This window comes from Haemaphysalis longicornis, unplaced genomic scaffold, assembly GCF_048455015.1.
Source record: "Haemaphysalis longicornis isolate Haplotype H1 unplaced genomic scaffold, Haemaphysalis longicornis Haplotype H1 scaffold_1, whole genome shotgun sequence".
NCBI lineage: Eukaryota > Metazoa > Arthropoda > Arachnida > Ixodida > Ixodidae > Haemaphysalis > Haemaphysalis longicornis.
The window spans coordinates 226,692,193-226,710,794 of record NW_027526203.1 but is presented as its reverse complement, the minus strand read 5'-3'; the positions used below and the strand labels follow the sequence as shown (position 1 = coordinate 226,710,794).

Sequence of the window (18,602 nt, the reverse complement as noted above, 5' to 3'; positions counted from 1 at the left end):
AGAGGTCAGGGGCTGAGCTTGCACTTTGGAGGCGCAACCCGGACAAATTTAAAATTAGGTACAATTGGAGGAACTAATTTGAACAATGAGGACTTAAAGATTATCGCTGATAGATTGGAAGATGAAATCAATAAATACCCAGACAAAAATTGGGATTACGACAAAATGATTGCGTTCATAAAGGGTAAGATGAATGAAGCAAAGCAACGAAACCGATGGAAAGGGAAGATAAAGCCGAGAAGCTGGTGGAATAAGGAAATAAAAGAGGCTATTGACCAGCGAAGAAAGGCGTCGATAGGACATAAAGAAGCAAAAAGAACTGGTATGGAACCGGTGGTAGTGAAGGAGAAATGGGATATTACCGTGGGAGAAAACTAGAAGTGCCGAAAATGGTGCAAGCAAAGATCAAGCATAAAAGCGAACAATTGATGGCAGAAATACGGAAGACGGACAAAAGCGCATCCAAGAAGTTTTGGAGCAATGTAAAATTACTAAGCTCAAAAAACGATAACCATCAAAAATTCCTGATTGATGAGGAGGGGAAATATTTAGAAGGAGAGCCCACGTTGGAGCATATTCATCGAGTGAGTAGTGAGAAGTTAAGGGCAATAGTGGTAGGGAAACCTGCACCGATAACGTCAGCGCCACAGAAGACTGCAGAAAGGGAAATAAGTTTGAGCAACCTTGATTAGAAAAAAGCAGAACAAAAGGTTTCCCCCCAGACAGCAGTGGGCCCGGACGGAATACCAATGCAACTGATAAACCTACTTGGACCTAAAATTAAGAAATCGTTTATGAGGGCAATAGATAAGGTGATAGAAACCAAACAAATTCCAGAGGACTGGCTAGAAAGTAGGATGAATTTAATATATAAAGGCAGAGAAGACAAAGCCAGTATTGATTCATACAGGCCACTCGCAGTAACGTCAGTGGTGTATAGATTCGTAATGCAGGCGATAAAATGAGAAATTCAAGCATGGATGGAAGAAAATGAAATACTTGGGGAACTGCAGAATGAATTTAGACAAGACAGGCGACTCGATGACAATTTGTTCGTGATAACGCAATGCATTGAAATTGCGAAAGCACAGAATAGGCCATTATGGATTCCGTTCTTGGACGTTAAAGGGGCATATGACAACGTAAACAGAGAATGGCTGTGGGGAATGCTGAAACTCCAGGGATTAGATGACGAGTTAATACAGTTTCTTATGGCGATCTATAAAGACAATAGAGTACGCCTTACATGGGAAGGACAGAAATGCGCCCAGCAGGTCAACATCCATCGGGAACTGAAACAGGGATGCCCTTTGAGCCCAATACTGTTCATGCTTTACATGGCAGGGTTAGAAAAGAAACTCGAAGAAAGTCAAGTATGGCTTAGCCTAACCCATATGCTGCAAGGCGAAGTGGTACAACAGCATATTCCGGGAATGTTATACGCAGACGACATTGTTCTTTTAGCTGATAACCAAACCGATATGCAACGGCTAATAAATATTAGCGGCCAGGAAGCCACCGACCTCGGGTTAAATTTCAGTGCTGAAGAATCAGGAATAATGGTTTTCAATTACGCTACCACGGACGTCGTGTTTATCCAGCAAAGGCGAATTACCTAGAGTAAAGGAATATAAACATTTGGGAGCGTGGATAAACAAAGGGCATAACTATAAAACTCACGAGGAGCAACTTAAGGTTAAAGGAAAGCGAAACGCAGCTATAATGAAGCATACAGCTCTGTGGGGGTGTACCAAATAAGAAGTAGTAAGAGGAATGCGGAGAGGAGTAATGGTTCCGGGTCTCACGTTTGCGAATGCTGTACTCTGCTTAAAATCAGACATTCTATCGGGCCTTGAAGTAAACCAGACAACGGTAGGACGTTTGGCCTTAGGCGCGCATGGAAAAACAACTAACGAAGCAGTTCAGGGAGATATGAGCTGGGCGTCGTTTGAAGTTAGAGAAGCACAGAGTAAAATATCCTTTGAGATGAGGTTGAGAGCAATGGATCAACGAAGGTGGGCAGCTAAGGTGTTTAGGTACCTATACTTGAAAAGTGTGGACACGCAGTGGTTAAGAAAGACTAGAAGGCTAACGAACGATTAAATACGGAAAGAACAGTGGAGAATCCAAAACAGCCAAGGTAACCAAAAAAGAGGCAAGGCAGATTGAAACGAATAAATGGAGGGAAAAAATGGAAGCTAAAACGTCGTTAGAGGTATACAGGGCTGAGAAATTGAACATCAGACAGGAAAATTTCTACGATAATTCCCAGGGCAGTGCTTTGCTTTTTGAGGCTAGAGCAGGTTGCCTTCGAACTAAGAGTTTTGTGGGGAAGTATTCACAAAATGATGGGGTATGCGTGGTCTGCGGAAAATAAACAGAAACTATGCGGCACATAGTGTTAGAATCTGAGGGTATCCATGCAAATCTACATGAAGGGAATATTGGGCTTCCAGAAGCCCTAGGATTTAAGGGTATGAGAGAGGAAGTTAACTTCAAGGCTGTCGAGGGGACGAAAAGAAGGTTAGAATGCTGGTGGACGAAAAGCAGAGAGGGGAATATTGCCTAGGACAGTTACCACCTGTAACAAGAAAAAAAAAGTATTTTGTGCCTGCCCTAAGCAGAGCTTGTATTAAACCAAGAGTGTAAAACATGGGTATATTAGTCCTTTTTGGTAAGATGACATGTCATCACCCCGCTACAAAGGGGAAACCAATTACAATCATGAATTATCATCATCAAGTTTTTTGTGCCTTCCCTAAGCAGCGCTACTATTAAACAAAGAGTATTAAATATAGATATATTAATTATTTTTGGTAAGATGACACGTCATCACCCCGCTACAAAGGGAAAACCAATAGCAATTATCATCATCATCATCATCTCTACGCTTGGAGACCTTAAATAAAAGGTCTGATCAGAAGATTTTGCAGGAAACGTAGCATTTCCAGGCGTTTCTTACTGCACCAGGGGAAAGGCTACGTTTTGTAATATTACTTAAGAACAAGCCTTTATTTTGTGATAAAGGGGAAATCACTTAAATGTGATCAAATATTGCCCTAAACGCAACGAAAGGTCAAGTAATACAGGCGTTAGATTACAAAACCACAGAATTTTTGTTCAGCAAATACGCACCTTTTTCCGGCATAGCGGGCTCTTCCCATGAAATTAGAAGACCGACGGGATATTGCAGATTTAACTGTCAATATATTATGAACGATTCTTTTCCCTCGGCATTGCGTGAGCAGCGTGTGTGCATCTCCGGTATATGACGCACACGCCGCCGAAAGCTCAATTAACAGTCCCGGAGCTTTCGCGGGCTGCCTGGGCCACAATCGGCAGCTCGATTTTGCCATGTATTCCTATGGGACCTTCAGTCCGAAGGCGTCTCTCGGACTGTGCGCGCAATATCCAGGACTGTCGAATCGGTGATGCCTAGCACTGGACCCTGTAAATGATACTGATGCTTCCCTAGACGCAGCTTATCCTTGTGAAAGTATCTGTTACAACTGACCCGCCTTTATTTTTATTTTGCTTGCGGTGTCCTGCGCTCGGCAGATCTTGCCTTGAGTACTTTTGCTGCAATTCTCAATGAAAGAGACTGTTGTCCGCACATCCGTCGATGCTTAAAGGAGCCATGAAGAGAAAACACAAGTTTGGTTCATTCGAAAGATTGCCTCGTTAGAACCATACTGACACCACTTTTAACACAAACTTCGCTCAAATAGGCTACATAATTAGGAAAAAAGGGAATGACCATGCGACCCACCAGCTCATTTCCCGCAACAGAACCTATGATGTCACACGAGAATGCTCTGCGATTGGCGGAGGCCGGCAAAAGCAAACGCAAGTTAGGCAGGGCTTACCAGTTTGCATAGTCAGCTATATGCCCATTAAACATATTGCACATTCCTTTTATGACACTACGAACGGTGGAGTAAACGGTTGAAGTTCCGAATAAAAACGCAAGCGTGTATGCCAATGCGTACGAAACTACCGCCAGCCGAACTTTACTACTCGCCGTCGCCACCGTCGCGCAGACGAATTTTCGGGTTCGCGGCTCTTTGGGGCCAACGAACCGTACCAGCACGCACAGCCACGACCTTGCTTGGTATCGTAATCCCTTCACCATTGGTTGGCCGTCATATCGCCAGCCAGCAAAGGTAAAAATAGAAACGAGGAGAGTAAGGAACAGCAAGCAGCGACGAGATAGTGACAGTCGTCGCAGAAGTTTCGGAATGGTGTTGGCTTGCTGCTGTTGTTAGGAGCTCGTTTCCAGTTTACAACCACTGAAAACTTCAGTTTGTTCGAGTACTTTACACTGAAATTTCGTTGCTGCGTTTTGAAATGCCCATTGTAGTATGGGCAAATCGTCGAGGGAGTGCGACATCACCGCCAGTGAGGAGATCTCCTTTCATGTGCTGCCCAACGACGAACCTCGCGAAGCAAGTGGCTATGTTTTGTGAACTTTGCAAACGGAGCAGAAAGAGAGCTAAAGGAAGTACGAGTGTGCTCGCTTCATTTCCGAGGAAGTGATTACGGCAGGGACCCTTACGTTAGCTCACTCCTGGGACATGCTGGCGCTCGTCGCCGACTTCGTCAAATCGCCGTCAAAGCGCTCTGCCCTTGGCGGAAAAAAATGCCGTACACACCGCTCATTGACGCTCGTGTCTTTCTGGTCGGAGCAGAGACCTCGTTCCATACACGACACCGGCCAACTGGCATAAGCGATACTGCTACTGAAATTGAACTATTATTAACCGTAATAAAAATACGGCACATACGTACCAGTCTGTATTCGTCCGTCGCGACGGTGCTGACGAGGCAGCGGTGCCGACGGCTGGGCGTTCGTCTGTTGTGGCTATCGCGGAATGGTCGCTTTCCGGTCCATCCGCGTATCCCACAACTCCTGCCGCTCTTGCACTTAGAAGCAATGAGCGTTGAAGTGGTGTGAGGTTGTTAAATGCAAGCCCGAGCTTCTCGGCGAGAGTTTTGTTCTCCGGATCAGGCGATTCCATGACTGGGGCTGCGGGTGCACTAGGTTTTACTAGTATTTTTAAAATGGCCGCCGTCTCGGTTTCGGCACGAGTTCCGGTTCCTGTTTGATTCCCGCGTGTGGGTGCTATATGGAGTCGACATACTAAGTATCTGTTTCATGGACCGGCTCGTATGACGCCATTGTTCACGTCACGAAATGTGCAATATAGCGGGAGATTTAAAATTTTGGCTTAAATTGCCTTATTTCTCAGTGAATAAAGCATCATTTGCTTCCGGGAAAGCGCTTAGGGTACTATGAAACACCTAATCTTTCGAATAAAACAAACTTTTGTTTTCTCTTCATGGCTCCTTTAAATGTATAAACGTGCTCCACACACGCACAGCGAGGCGGACCTACATAGGGTTTCCACGGGGCAAGCCGAAACGTCATCAACGTGATTCGTAAAGGATTTCCGAAAGGTAAGGCAACCGGTCATTGCAAACGATTCTCATGAGCCCCAAAAACCCGTTTGCAAAGGCCAACCCGGCGCATATCCAGACAGTAACAGAACGGGTCTCTCAATCCACGGCCGCTCGATGATCATCGAGCGGCCGTACTCAAGCTATCGATTAGGGTTGGCAATGGGACCGGACGTCAGCGAACCGCTATCACCGGGTTGGTTACTGCAACATGTTGCTATTTCTTGGCAGGTATTTTTTACACACAAGATTCCACGCTGGATTTCAACTTATGAAGGGAACTACGTAGGAGTCTGCGCCACTTTTTGGGTAAAAGTGCCTTCAGTCATAACAGTATTATGCCTGAAGGCGTCTATCTAGATCCTTGCCGAGCGTCCCTATTACGTGACATTTCAATCAAGGAAGATTTTACTATCTCTGCAAGGTCTCTTTCGTGAAAGCTCAAAGTCCTTCAAAAACTAGTCAGAAAGGTGATGTGATGTCCCAAAATACTGAACATCGAACATCGGAAATTACCGGTAGGCTTTTGTTTCGATTGTCTTGAAATTCTGTAAGAATCGCCAGCTATTTTCGAAAACTTAGTAAGGTGGCATAAAGCGCAGCTTGTGCGTTGGTATATGGTTAACCAGAGAATTTTTGTGCTAGCCACAAAGGTCCGATGCCACAGCCGACTTTCTCCATGAAACTCATGGAGAAACTCGCCTGCACAAAGTCACTTACAGGGGAAACAATTAATAGTCTTATGTATCAGGTTGTGGGACAGCTAGGTGGCCTCCGGTCAGTGGTACTGCGAGAAGATGCAACTTCTCGGAGGACGCATCACTTTCTTAACGTCTCCCTGCATGTCGGCAAAAAAAAAGAACTCAGAAGCTTCCCGTGGAGCTCTTGAGTTCAGTCTGAACGCCAATGAGGTTTTCTGCAGAAGCTTTCTTTGTTCCATTATCTTTCTTCCCTTCTTTGAGTGTATTGTGGAATTCGTTCCTTGAGTAACCACCGACACCACCTCCTGGCTACCTTACCTAACTAATGACGCTGGCAGGCACTAACAATTCCTTAAAGAGCAGTTCCCACTCTGTACAGGTCACCATTCGGCTGTTGCAGTCCTTGCACTGGTCAATATTTAAAAAAAACTAAGGTGTTGCTTTTTTCCCACGTGGAGCTCTCGCTTGCTCTGGTCCTTTCCGTCGCACCCGACACGGTGAATCGTTAGGAGACGTTTTTCACGCCCAGAGCTTAGAGCATGAAGCGTCGGTGCCATACCACATTATTGGTCACTTCCCTGTGCCGCACGCGAGGCGTATCCGCATTACGGTGTGCTTAACGCACCACTGCGGAATTTCTGGGAAGTCATATCGGTATAAACATACGCTTCGAAAATGTAGAACATTCAGCATACAGTCACGTTGACTAAATATGTAGGCTCGGAAGTATGCGCCGGGTCAAAAGTGGTCACCTTTTCGTATCTAGGTGCCCTTTTGTTTCAAAACAACATTGTTTCACTACTGATGGGCCTCCTCGATTTACCAGACCTGGAGGTTCTGCGGGTGGTTCGAGGACTAACTTCGGACCGGAGGTCCCTTTGGAATGCATGGAAAGCTCAAGCGCCAGATCGTGCCCGGGGTAGTCCTCGGACGAACCGGCACTGATAATCGAGGAGCTCCCCAAATAGCCCAAGGTGAATCAGTCTGGTCGCTCTCTGGGAGCGAGCTCGGATGAAGAAGCAAAAAGATAGCGTTGATCTTTTGTGCAACCTCACAAAACTCGTCATAATTCCTAACAAAGTCCTACCACAGCACTATAGCACTGTTTCCCAATATACGTAGCATTACGCCTCCACACGAACCCTATGACCGCCTTCTGACCTTAGCGCTGTGATTTTTAAAAGCGAGCGCGTGTCGGCTTTAATTCGGGATGACCGAAAATTCGTAAGAAATACCAGTCACCATACTGTAAACATTAGACGACACCTCATCCTTCTTGTTTACTGGACCAAACGAGACGCGGCCTGTCTGTTCTTAGATTGCTTGGCATCACTTGGGCTCCATTTCGCGGCACACTGTCCCGCCTGCACAGGCCTATAATGCCACCTTCCCCCCCCCTCCCCCATGCATTGCCTCCACGCCTTCATTGGAGCAGACTAAGAACCGTTAAACCACCACGTCGAAGCCAGTTAGCAGTGCCACTTTGCACCCATTCCCTTCTTTAGGGGGGGGGGAGCGTCAATTTTGTATTCACAGCTTCCACAAACAGCGCTCACCTACACTGAGAGGTACAACTGAACAAACACTATTACTGGTTGCAAGCCACGTCGGACTGCTTGCAGTCGAGACTGAAAGAGCTAAATCCCTTGCTTCCTACTAAGAATTATTCATTAGTTCATTCGTTTCTAGTGTCGCTAGAGTTTAATAATGCCCCTTGATTCGTTTAACAAGACGAGGGCTGCAACATTGTCTCATAAGGCATAAGAAGTTAAGACGGAGCACCTGCTTCATGTCTTCGTCAATTTTTCTTGACCAAAACTTGGCTCTAAAGGCCATAATTTTTCGACATGTACGGTTGTGAGTAGTTGTAGGAACCAATTACGGCTTCGCTTCGTCATGACGACTCATCACGCAAGGCTTTCAAGCAAATCAAACCCGGTGCCTTCTTAGTTAAACCACAGCCACCTCACCAGCACGGCACACTGGACTCGCTATCACTTGTAATATTTCTGTGCTATTCTAGTGGTGGCACTCAGACCTCAAGCGTTAAGTCACTAATGGCCAAGAGAATTTTTCGGAGGTACGTAGCTCTCAAATACACGTTAGCGTCATCGACGCAAGCCAAGAGTTGTTGGCTTAATTAAAGCACCCCCCAATACTCATGATTACTTGTTGTGATGTCTTCCTTGCGACTTTTTATACAGTTGTTAAGATTCATTTAAAAAAGAAAAGAGTTTTCTGTGCCTTCTATTTAGGTTGTGCTTGCAACCTAATGAGTTTCAGTGAGTTTTGTTATGCATAAGCAGTACGTATACGTTTCTGTTACATTCACTTGAAATTTAAATTTACGTTGTCCAGTTCAAGTACTATAACGCAAACAGCATGTACTGGAAAAACCAAAAACAAAAACCGTGCTATTTTTCATTGACTACTTCCACCGCTCTGGAACCAATAAGGGTCGTCAAAAGACGTTGGGAGCGGCAGATGCAAGTTGCACAGTGTTGTAAGAGAGCTTTCGTAGGAATATACTGCTAGTGGGCTGTACTAAGTTTGACGCAATGCAACATATATCTGGCTATGTGCGACATTACAGCTCATCAGAAAAGTTATAGAAGTAATTGAATTCTTAGAAGCCCTGCCTCGTTTCGTACAGTTCTCGTCTCGAATATACATCCCCGTTAGTGGAAGTGTCTCCAAAGCGGATTTGAAAGGATATATCGTGGTCACTGTTTTTCTAAGCGCTTTCGGATAGAAAGAACGAAAAACTTATATGGAACACTCTCTTCAGTTTGTACAGCCTCGTCTTTTTCAAAAAAGAAAAACAAACCTATGAGTTACAATAACATTTATTTGCAACATGTTTTCTAACAGATCCTAGCGGATAGAGTTACGCCGATCAAAAAAAGGCTACAGACATGATCTACGATTTGGATGTTATAAAAGTTTGGTAAACGTTTCCTTTCTCTCTCTCTCTTCTGCGCATTCTGGAAAATCCTGCTGAATCGTAGGATGTTTTTTTAGTGCATTTATACAAATAAGACACTTGGACTCCACAACACGGAAACAGTACGTCTGATTTTTTTTTTTGTACGTACTTATTGCCGCCCCTTCTAGAGTGTTGTACGGAACGGCGTTACAAGGAACGGCGTCCCTGGAACTAGTTCCTTTTTGGAGGAACGGAGGAACGCCACCGTTGTATTAAGGGTTGGTGGAACTGTAACGGTAACTCGTTGCGTTTTTGAAGGAACGGCAGAAACGGCGTTCCTGCCGTTACATCGCTAGGATTTGGCTGTTTTTGATGCCAAGGCTCGAGTACAAAAATCCACAAGTCGCTACTGCGTTTCTCTTCCTATAAGCTGGTCAATTTGCCCGCCCTTCAGCCATAACTGCTTCTTCGAAGATCAAAGGCAGAAGAATAACCACGCAGCAGGCCCCAGCTTGTGCTTGCTTTCCTGCTGGTTGAACTTACGCGGCGTTCGACGGGTGAATAGCGTAGCCGCGAGAATGCTTTTCACCTTTCATCGTTTGCCTGGGGAGGCCAGGACGCGCGTCTGGCCGATAGAATTGGTCCCTGGCGGGGAAAGATTGTCTAATACGGGATCCGGAGATTTTGGTGTCGGACCTTTAGGTGCAGGACGTTTCGGTGCGGACATTTATGTGCACGGACATTTTGGTGTCCGACGCCTTGGCCCAGACATTTTGAGTCCCAGTCCTGGGAATGTCCCAGGCATTCCCAGTTGGATGTCCGAGTCACGGATGTCCCAGTCACGGATGTCCCAGGCACGGATGTCCCAGGCATTCATATCAAGTCAAGAAATTACAATATTAAAGCTAAAAGCTTTAATATTGTAATTTCGTGACGATATAATTTTACGTTCGAGACTAGTGCTTGCGCCACCGTGCGTGGAACTAACTCTAAACCCTCGCGGAGCATTGCCACGTAAAACCTAATTTCTGTAGTAGATGGTAAAAATTAACGTTGTTAATTTGCATGCGTTCAACCTTTTTTTTAACATTCATGTGAAAAACCCTACTACTTTAAGTGTTACCGAAGCGCTTTGCTTTCACTTCACCCAACAGTGCAAGACGCTGCAGCTTTTAGCCCCCCCCCCCTTTCCCACCCTTCCACACACATACACAGCAAAACATCCGCGCAAAGAAAAGCAACAGAAAAACGAGGTAGATTAAGCGCGTGTGCATTCCGTTTTAATTATTTTCTCCATCAATGTCGTATTCGTTGCATTCGGTGTCAGTTCTACTTAAAACTAACTAACCAACGATCGCACTTACGGTGGTGTTACTTCGGGGAGGGGAAGGCTGAGCCCCGCCGGCTACAAGCCCCCTTGGTAGAGAGAGAGGGGTGTCACTTGTGGTTCACCATTGCGTCAACTGGACTTCGAAAACTTGAACACGACTGTTGCCGCTCTCGTCACACTACCATATTCAATTTTTTTGCTCCATATAATGGGGGAAAGCAATGTATGCCTGGGGTGTCCATGATATGCGCGACTTAAGAGTTGATTCCAAATGGGGAAACTGAAGGCGAAGACAGAGCGATTCCTCGAATGGGGGCGCCGCCATCGGTATGACCGCGACGCGCGGAAGGGCGTAGCCAGCAAACTATAGTGGCCATTGTGTTCTCAGCGGCTTTTTGGGTGGCTTTTTGTTGCACATTATAGAGGTTTCGTGAGCTCCTGGGGAATGTAAAGCTTTTTCCTGTATCACTGCGGTGAGGCTTCGGAGGCCGCGAACTCCGCCAAGCCTGTAAGATTTTCAGGGGAAACCGAAAATAATATGACTGAAAAAGAAATCTGGTCGAGATTCGAGCGTGCAGGCAGGAGGGGGGGGGGGGGGCTAAGACATAGAATTAAAATGTGGTGAATGTAGGCATGTAAACATAAAATGAAGGTTGGTTTTCCCGAACAGGATGGGTGGAATTTGTACGCCCTTGTATGGGTGGAATTTGTACAACCCGTACGCCCTTAATCAATATTGAGGACATTACAAGCTGCGGCTGTTTTCAAAAAGGCCCGTTCTTCCTCCACGACAATATCCTAGACCAGTGTTCGCATATTCATTTTAGCAAGGCAGCCCAGCCTACGTAATAACCTTCATAAGGTTTTCTGCATTCCGGGGGGCTAGCTAATATTTACGTTTTGGATATTGAGAGTGTGCATGTAATTTTTGTAATTTTAAGGGGGTGTAATTTTTAAAAAATACAAAAAAGGCATCGGACCATCGTAAACACCAGCCTTAGCTAAAAAAGAGCGAATATAAATTAACAACTAATCGTAAAAGGAAAAAAGACAAACGTGTGCTAAAGAATTCAATCGGCTGCATAGCAGGTGTCCTCAAAAATAGGTATTAAAAAATTTTTAAATGTAGAATTTCTAAAAATACCTGGCAAAACTCAAACATGGCATCAATCAGTAAATAAATTCATTGCTCCAGATTGTTGTCCGTAACCCACGTTAAGCTGAAATAAAAATAAAACGGCTGTCGCAAACAGGCAAGCACCGGATAATTTGGTCGCCGAAAAGTTTGCGCACCGAAATGTCCGTACACCGAAATGTCCGAGCACCGAAACGCCCGTACACCGATATGTCCGTACACCGGAATGTCCGTACACCGAAGTTTCCACACCGAAACATCCTGCACCGAAATGTCCTAGCGCCACCTGGAGTTTGTCCGGTGCTCCCTGAAAAAATTCGCCTAGGATATTTTTTTTTTGATTATTTTTATCTCCAGATAATCTGCTGCCGGTGGTGTTAATATTCGTATGATATACGTAGTTCGATGTGAGTTTTAAATTTCTCACTTAATTTCGCCCCAGGATTACCTGATCTATATTTAAATTTAAAACCCTAATTGTAGTAACGTTAATGTAACGACACGTTCCCATTTTCGAAGTGGAACTGGAACGCGTTCCTTTCGCAATAAAGGAACTTGAACGAGAACTCGTTTCAAAATTAGAAAGGAACGAGGAACGAACTTTCGTTCCTATTTTAGAGGAACGTGTACAACACTGGCTATAACCATGCTATACACAGTCTACGAAACGCACAGAAAAATCTCCGAGGACAACTGAGCGCGTCTTATCAGTTGTGAATCCGATGTGCAACTGAACACCGCTAAATGCCTAATTGAACGCCTGAGGGAGCTCCCCAGCACGCAGCACGCCCAGGATCGCAGTGATTACTGCGCCGCTGGGTGAAAGCATCAGTAGCGGAAATGGCCGGGGGATGAAGTACGGCGTGATGCGTGCTGACATCAAACCGGTTTAGTCAGGAGTGTTATCGAAGGGAACGGCAGGCGCACGAGGCAGCTGCTGCCACCGCACCCTACGCCTTTCCGTGTGCCTCTGCGCATGTCCAGGCACTGTCTCAATAGAGGCGGGCAAATTTTTAAAGCAAAGCTTTCTACCTCTACCCCCCAAGGGTTCTTTCGCGACCGTTGGTGTCACCAGAAAACTCCAGCGAACAAATAAAAGAAATTACAGGGACCGCCGGGAATCGAACCTGGAACAAATAGACTAACAAAGCGAGAGCACGTTGTCTTACCGATTTAGCTACGAGCCCACGCGAACTCGGGAAGACAAATGGTGTACTGGCCAAGCACATCTACGGGTTTACCCCCTGCCTTCTCGCTGAATGCCACGTGAAAGCGTCACACGACCACTCACGCCCGTCTAGCGGCCCTGTGCGCACCTTGCTCATGTGCTAAGAGTTACAAAAATTAAAGGAAGGTCACACCAATCCATGGAATCTCACTTTTAGTACGCCAATGTGCTAAAGCCTGTGGCCTCCAGTGTTCACGTAAAAAATCACAGCTCCTTGTCGTCCGCCCTCACGCCAAATCAAGGAATACATTCAAATACTCCTTGACGACCAGGCCATCACTCCAAACCCCAGCATCAAGATCCTGGGCCTACATTTCCAGGCCAACACCAAGAGTGACGTCTCCTTGCAGCGCCTCAAAAACAGCATTAATCTAATCATACACATGGTCAGGCGAGTTGCCACCAAGAAGCTAGGCCTAAAAGAATCCGGTACCTTTCGATTAATTGAAGCTTTTGTCCTCTCGAGAGTTACTTACGACAAACCCCTATCTTCCTCTCGACGAGGAAGACATAGAGATGCTTTATATAATGATTAGAAAGGCGGTTGAGCAGGCCATTGGTCTTCTCATGAGTGCGTCCACACTGAGGCTGCTTAGCACGGGCTCCACAAAATGGTGGAAGAGCTGATAGAAGGCCATCTTTCTAACCAGAAGGTCCGACTCAGAACTGCGGTGGGTAACCGCATGCTTCCCCAGATTGGCTGGGCAGCCCAGAATGTCACTCCGTTTGACGTACTCCGAGACTATTGGCGACTAAAACTAAACATGCTCCCTTTGCTTAGAAATATGAACCCCTCACATGACGAGGGTCAACGAAAAGCACGGGCGCAAGCGCTAAACACCACCCTCGGTGGGGCTCATGCAGTTATCTACACAGATTTCTCCAAACATCGAGGGCAGCAACACGCCATCATCGTGGCTACCTCCAGAACCAACCTCCTTGCGTGTACCTCGCTTAGGACCCAAAAAAATGACGGCAGCAGAAGAGGCAGCCATCACCTTGGCTCTCACTCAACCGGGGGTCGGAGGGTAGTCACCGATTCCCAGCAAGCCTACTGGAATTACCAGTCGGGTTGGGTGTCCTGACCTGCACTGGGCGTGCTAAAAAACCACTCCCCAAACGGTTCCATTCAGCTCATCTGGACACCGCCTCACGCTTCAATGGAGGGCAACAAATACGCCCACCCAACAAGCCTGCGCTTTTACCTCCCGTGCTATGGAGCTGCACGAGGACAGTCACCCGCTTGTCACGTCCAGGGAGATAATCCGGCATTATCGCCTTCTGAGACAGACCGTACCTTCACCTTACCCTGACCTTTCCAGAGAACAACAAACTACCCTACGGCTCATACAATCCGGGCTCCTTCCCACAGCCTACGCGTCTTCACGTAATGCATCCGAATCGCTACGACGCTGAATGTAAACTTTTCTGAGAAGTAGGAATACTCCGCCCCGTAATCGGGGTGTGCGACTTTAGCTCTGAGCACACTCCTCTCTTTTCGTCAACTACCCAACAAGAGCAATGGGAGATGCTGCTGTCCAAGCCCTCTCTACCTACCCAGCTTCAGCGGGTGGACAGAACACAGGCCGCGCGGACTGCATATGGGCCCCGCAGAAGAAGGAATCACTCCCCAGGGCTGCACTCTGGGCCGTTCAGAAATCTGAACATAAGTATTTCTTCCTCCTCCTTCTCAGCCGCAAGTCTCGTCGCCTCCGTCCGCGGCGCAGAGACGGAGAAGTCAGATCGTCTATCACCGGGTTGGAGCTTACTTTGATTTTATAAAAAAAAGTTTCCACTCTTGTGCTACACAATACAACTCAACCAAACACCGTTCATGCATCATGCATTGATTTAACCTTACCAAGAATATCTCTTTGAAGTAATAAATGGTGTGGTTAAGTGCATTTCACTTCTCTCTGGTTTTACTATTTGTAGAGCGATGTGAGTGATTTTAAGTGACGTCGCATGAGTAATCGTTATGGGTGCCGTTTACAGCTTTGCTTTCCTTACCACATTCACAGGGTGGATTGGCGCGATTTTTTTTTCGTTGTGCTTTCTTTTTGATGCACACGCAACGGCGTCAGAAGACACGTTACAGCCAATGACAATTTTGCTGCCGTTTCGCTGCTGCATGTATAGAACACCCGACTGATTTATCATCCAATGCGCCATTTAATTATTTCGCCTTTCAAACATTCAAGTTTACTTAAAAGTAATTTACTGTGCAATATTTTAGTGTAGAAATGAGCTTAAAGGGGCCCTAAATGGGATTCCGAAGGTTTGAAGGCCTGGCATTTTCGCTCTTTCATCGCGCCCCAAAGCGCTGCGGTTGCTACGAGCTGATAAGCCCGCAGCAAGACAAGATAGAGACGCTTGTCAGGGTCCTTTCCCTCCGAGATATGCGCAGCCATTGGCTTCGCTCGGTGCTAAGTCAGGCTTTTTTTAGCATCCGACGTGCATGTTCCTCCTACTACTGGCTTTTCACTGCTTTTCGCGTCGGCGTCGTGCTAGCATGGGCACGCCAGTTCTAGAATAGTGGAAACGAGTGTTTGAAGCACAGATGGGAGTGCCCCAAACCCAACATGCTCCCTCCCAACAAAACTTCACCATCCCTTCCTCGAGCAAGTTGGGAGAAGCGCGAAAGCTTTCTCACGCCAAAAGTGCGTCAAAACATTCGCGAGAAGTGCGTCCAACCTTCCAAGTGCGTCCAATCGATCATCGACCCTCCATAGACCCAAATCGCAAACGAAGAAGAACGAATCCAGGCGATGATTTTTCACGCACTAAGTAAACGCATCTACAAACGATCTAAATGTATACCGATATGTGGTTTATGAGGTAAAGGTATTGCACTCTTGCACTCTTGCTCTAGCTATTGCACTCTTTCTTCATGATCTATGCTTGTATTGTCTTTTCTAAAACCGTTAATTTTTCGCGATTTTCGAGTAACCGTTTTGACACAATGCAAGCCCGGTTTCACGGACACGCCGTGTGCCCTGAGATCTTATCAGAGCTTTTCGGTCGACCAACTGGTCTATGGGTAAATGCATTCGTTTTTTTGACAGGACGCCATCGGTCCAACTAAGAAAGCTTTCGCTTTAATAATTGAAGATTTCCACCAACGACGAGCGCCCCGCTTGGGTTTCTTGCATTTGGCGCTGTCGCGGCGAACAGGTCCCTCCGAGGCAGCGTACGTCCGGCACAGAAAAGGCTTAGCATCGCTACAGTTATTCGGTCACCGCTTTGTGAAGTCGCGCTGACGGCGATCCCAGGCGCAATCTTTCACCGCACTATCACTCCCTATCCCACATTTGTAAACTGACTTTCAGCAGTATACCCGCCGCGGTGGCTCAGTGGGTGAGGCATTGAGATGCTGAGCACCAGGTCGCGGGTTCGATTCCCGGCCGCGGCAGCCGCTTTTCTGATGAAAGCGAAAAGCAAAAACGCCCTTATGTACGAGATTTCGGCGCACGTTAAAGATCACCAGGTGGTCAAAATTAATACGGAGCCCTCCACTACGGCGCGCCTCATCGCCTGTGTTGCGTCGGCGCGTTAAACGCTATATATACAATCAATCAACTTTCAGCATTAGTCCTGCTCTGGAGGGCGGCGGCAAGTTTTAGCTACTGCGGCGTATGCCGATTCATGGGCGCTTTTTGCCCAGCGTGCAGGCAGATGCTGGCCGTGGTCACGCACGTAGTGCTTCCGCCTGCAGAAGCCGCTCCGTGATTTTCAGCGTTTTATTGATATATTGTAAACGACGGACTAATCAACAAACTCAACTAAACTCGTGTGATGGATGGCGACGATCGACATTCGTCCCTACAAAGGTACGCCGTGCCGGTGTGTCGCTCGCATAGAAGCCGCCCTAACCTCCGAAACCACTAATCTCTTCCTTTAGAGCCGGAAACGCTTATTGGCTGCAGAATTTGGTAGAACCCGCCAATAGCGGCGCCGTTGTCTTCAGCGCCAGCTGCGTTACAGAGGCTACGCCTTACACGTCGGTATACTCCCTTGAACGCAACGAGAATTCACATGTTAACAAGGAAAGAAAAGAACACGTAATCTAGCGATAGCAAGCTCGAAATCGCGATCTAAATTTAGGGCCCCTTTAAAGGGTCACGAAAAACAAGAGATTCAAGCACTCTGACAGTACATTGTAATAGATCCACCACGCGCCAGCCCGTATTTTCAGACACTCTCCAGTGGATGTTATACGTACCAGTGATGAGAAATGCAAGGAGAGGTACTCACTAAGGTGCTCCTTTTCTTCCTCCTTCCGGGTCATGCACTCCGCGATCGCGGGGATGTTGCAGAGATCTTCACTGCTCGAGAGTTTCTTCCAGTTGAAATTTTCAAAAAAAGGGTGGTTCCGTATTTCGCCGTAAGTTTTCGAGCCGAGTCGGTCTATAGGGTTTTTCATGAGCAGTCTGTAGACCATGTGCTTGGCCTCGGGCGTGGCTGAATTTGGGTGCTCCGAGACGTTCGGCCACTTCAGGGGCTGGTTGATGATTTTGTCCTTCAGTACATGTTTGTTCTCCCCACGAAATGGCACGCGGCCCGTCATCACTTTGTAGAAAGTAACGCCTACCGACCACCAATCACACGCGCGCCCGTACGGCCTCCGCTTCAGGATCTCGGGAGACATGTACGGGACGGTACCCGCTGACTCGCCGTCATGGAACTCGAACGCCGTCTTGCTGAAGTAGCCCTTGCAGATTCGCTTCGAGACTGCAACCGATTAAACTAGCATCACTACACAGTTCCCCAGAGTGCGCACACACCGAATGGCTTGGCGCCTCCTAACCGGTCATCGACTATAATGAGAAACAACAATATTCCGAACAAGCATTGTAAAACATAGATGTGCAAAGAGACAATATACGCGACTCTTGACGCCCAGCTACTGAAAACAACGCTCTGTGTTCCCATGCTCGAACACATAAATGGGGAGTTAAAGGAGAGTGTAGGACTTGTTCCGTGCGCGGTACAAAGCCGCTTCCCCTCGGCATGGGCAACACCAGTCTCGGCACCTCTGCGCACGAACAAAACGCCGGGTACATGCATACCGTGATAATTTATCCCCTTACGTTTACGTTTATTACATTACGTTTACGGAATCATCGGTTCCCTAACAGCACTCCCAAACTAAGTACAGGAGATCCCGTTAGTCGGAAAATAAAATTTAAAAGAAGTTCTGGTACAAAGTTTAGCAGAAGTCGTCAGAACCCGCCGCGGTGGCTCAGTGGCTAAGGCGTTGCGCTGCTGAGCACGAGGTCGCGGGTTCGATTCCCGGCCGCGGCGGCCGCTTTTCTGATGGAGGCGTAAAGCAAGAACGCCCGTGTGCACGAGATTTCGGCGCACGTTAAAGATCCCCAGGTGGTCAAAATTAATCCGGAGCCCTCCACTACGGCGCGCCTCATCGCCTGCGTTGCGTCGGCGCGTTAAACCCCAGAATCAATCAATCAGAAGTAGTCAGACTAAGATTCGTCGTCGGAGTTGGCAAAATTAATTCCGAAGACTGATTCTGCTAACAAGGAGTTTTGGTGAAGCCGACTCCGGTGAGGACGAACATGGTGGAACGTCCGAGGGGCTAACACTGCATCTTCTCCTACACGGGGACCAGCATATCTGTGAACCGGCATACACTCTTATTAGAAAAGCAACGGTCAAAAATCACATTTAAGGTGTCAGGGGGCCAGATATGCCAAAAGTTTCTCTTGAAATCGCGACTACTGTCTACGCCTTCCCTGGCGTCACTTGTTATGGCTACACTGATGAACTACGTGCAAAGAAAGGTGGGAGCCAACGTAAACTGGCCTTGC

The 18,602-nt window shown here is 47.0% G+C and overlaps 1 protein-coding gene across 1 annotated transcript in view; it reads right to left on the bottom strand.

Moving 5' to 3' along the window:
- The window catches only part of LOC144158035 (uncharacterized), a 210,887-nt gene that overhangs the window by 80,082 nt on the left and 112,203 nt on the right, over positions 1 to 18,602 (bottom strand). The window contains exon 8 of the mRNA XM_077688715.1: positions 17,032 to 17,508. Coding sequence (XP_077544841.1) covers positions 17,032 to 17,508 — 477 coding nt within the window. The remainder of the gene's footprint in view (positions 1 to 17,031; positions 17,509 to 18,602) is intronic.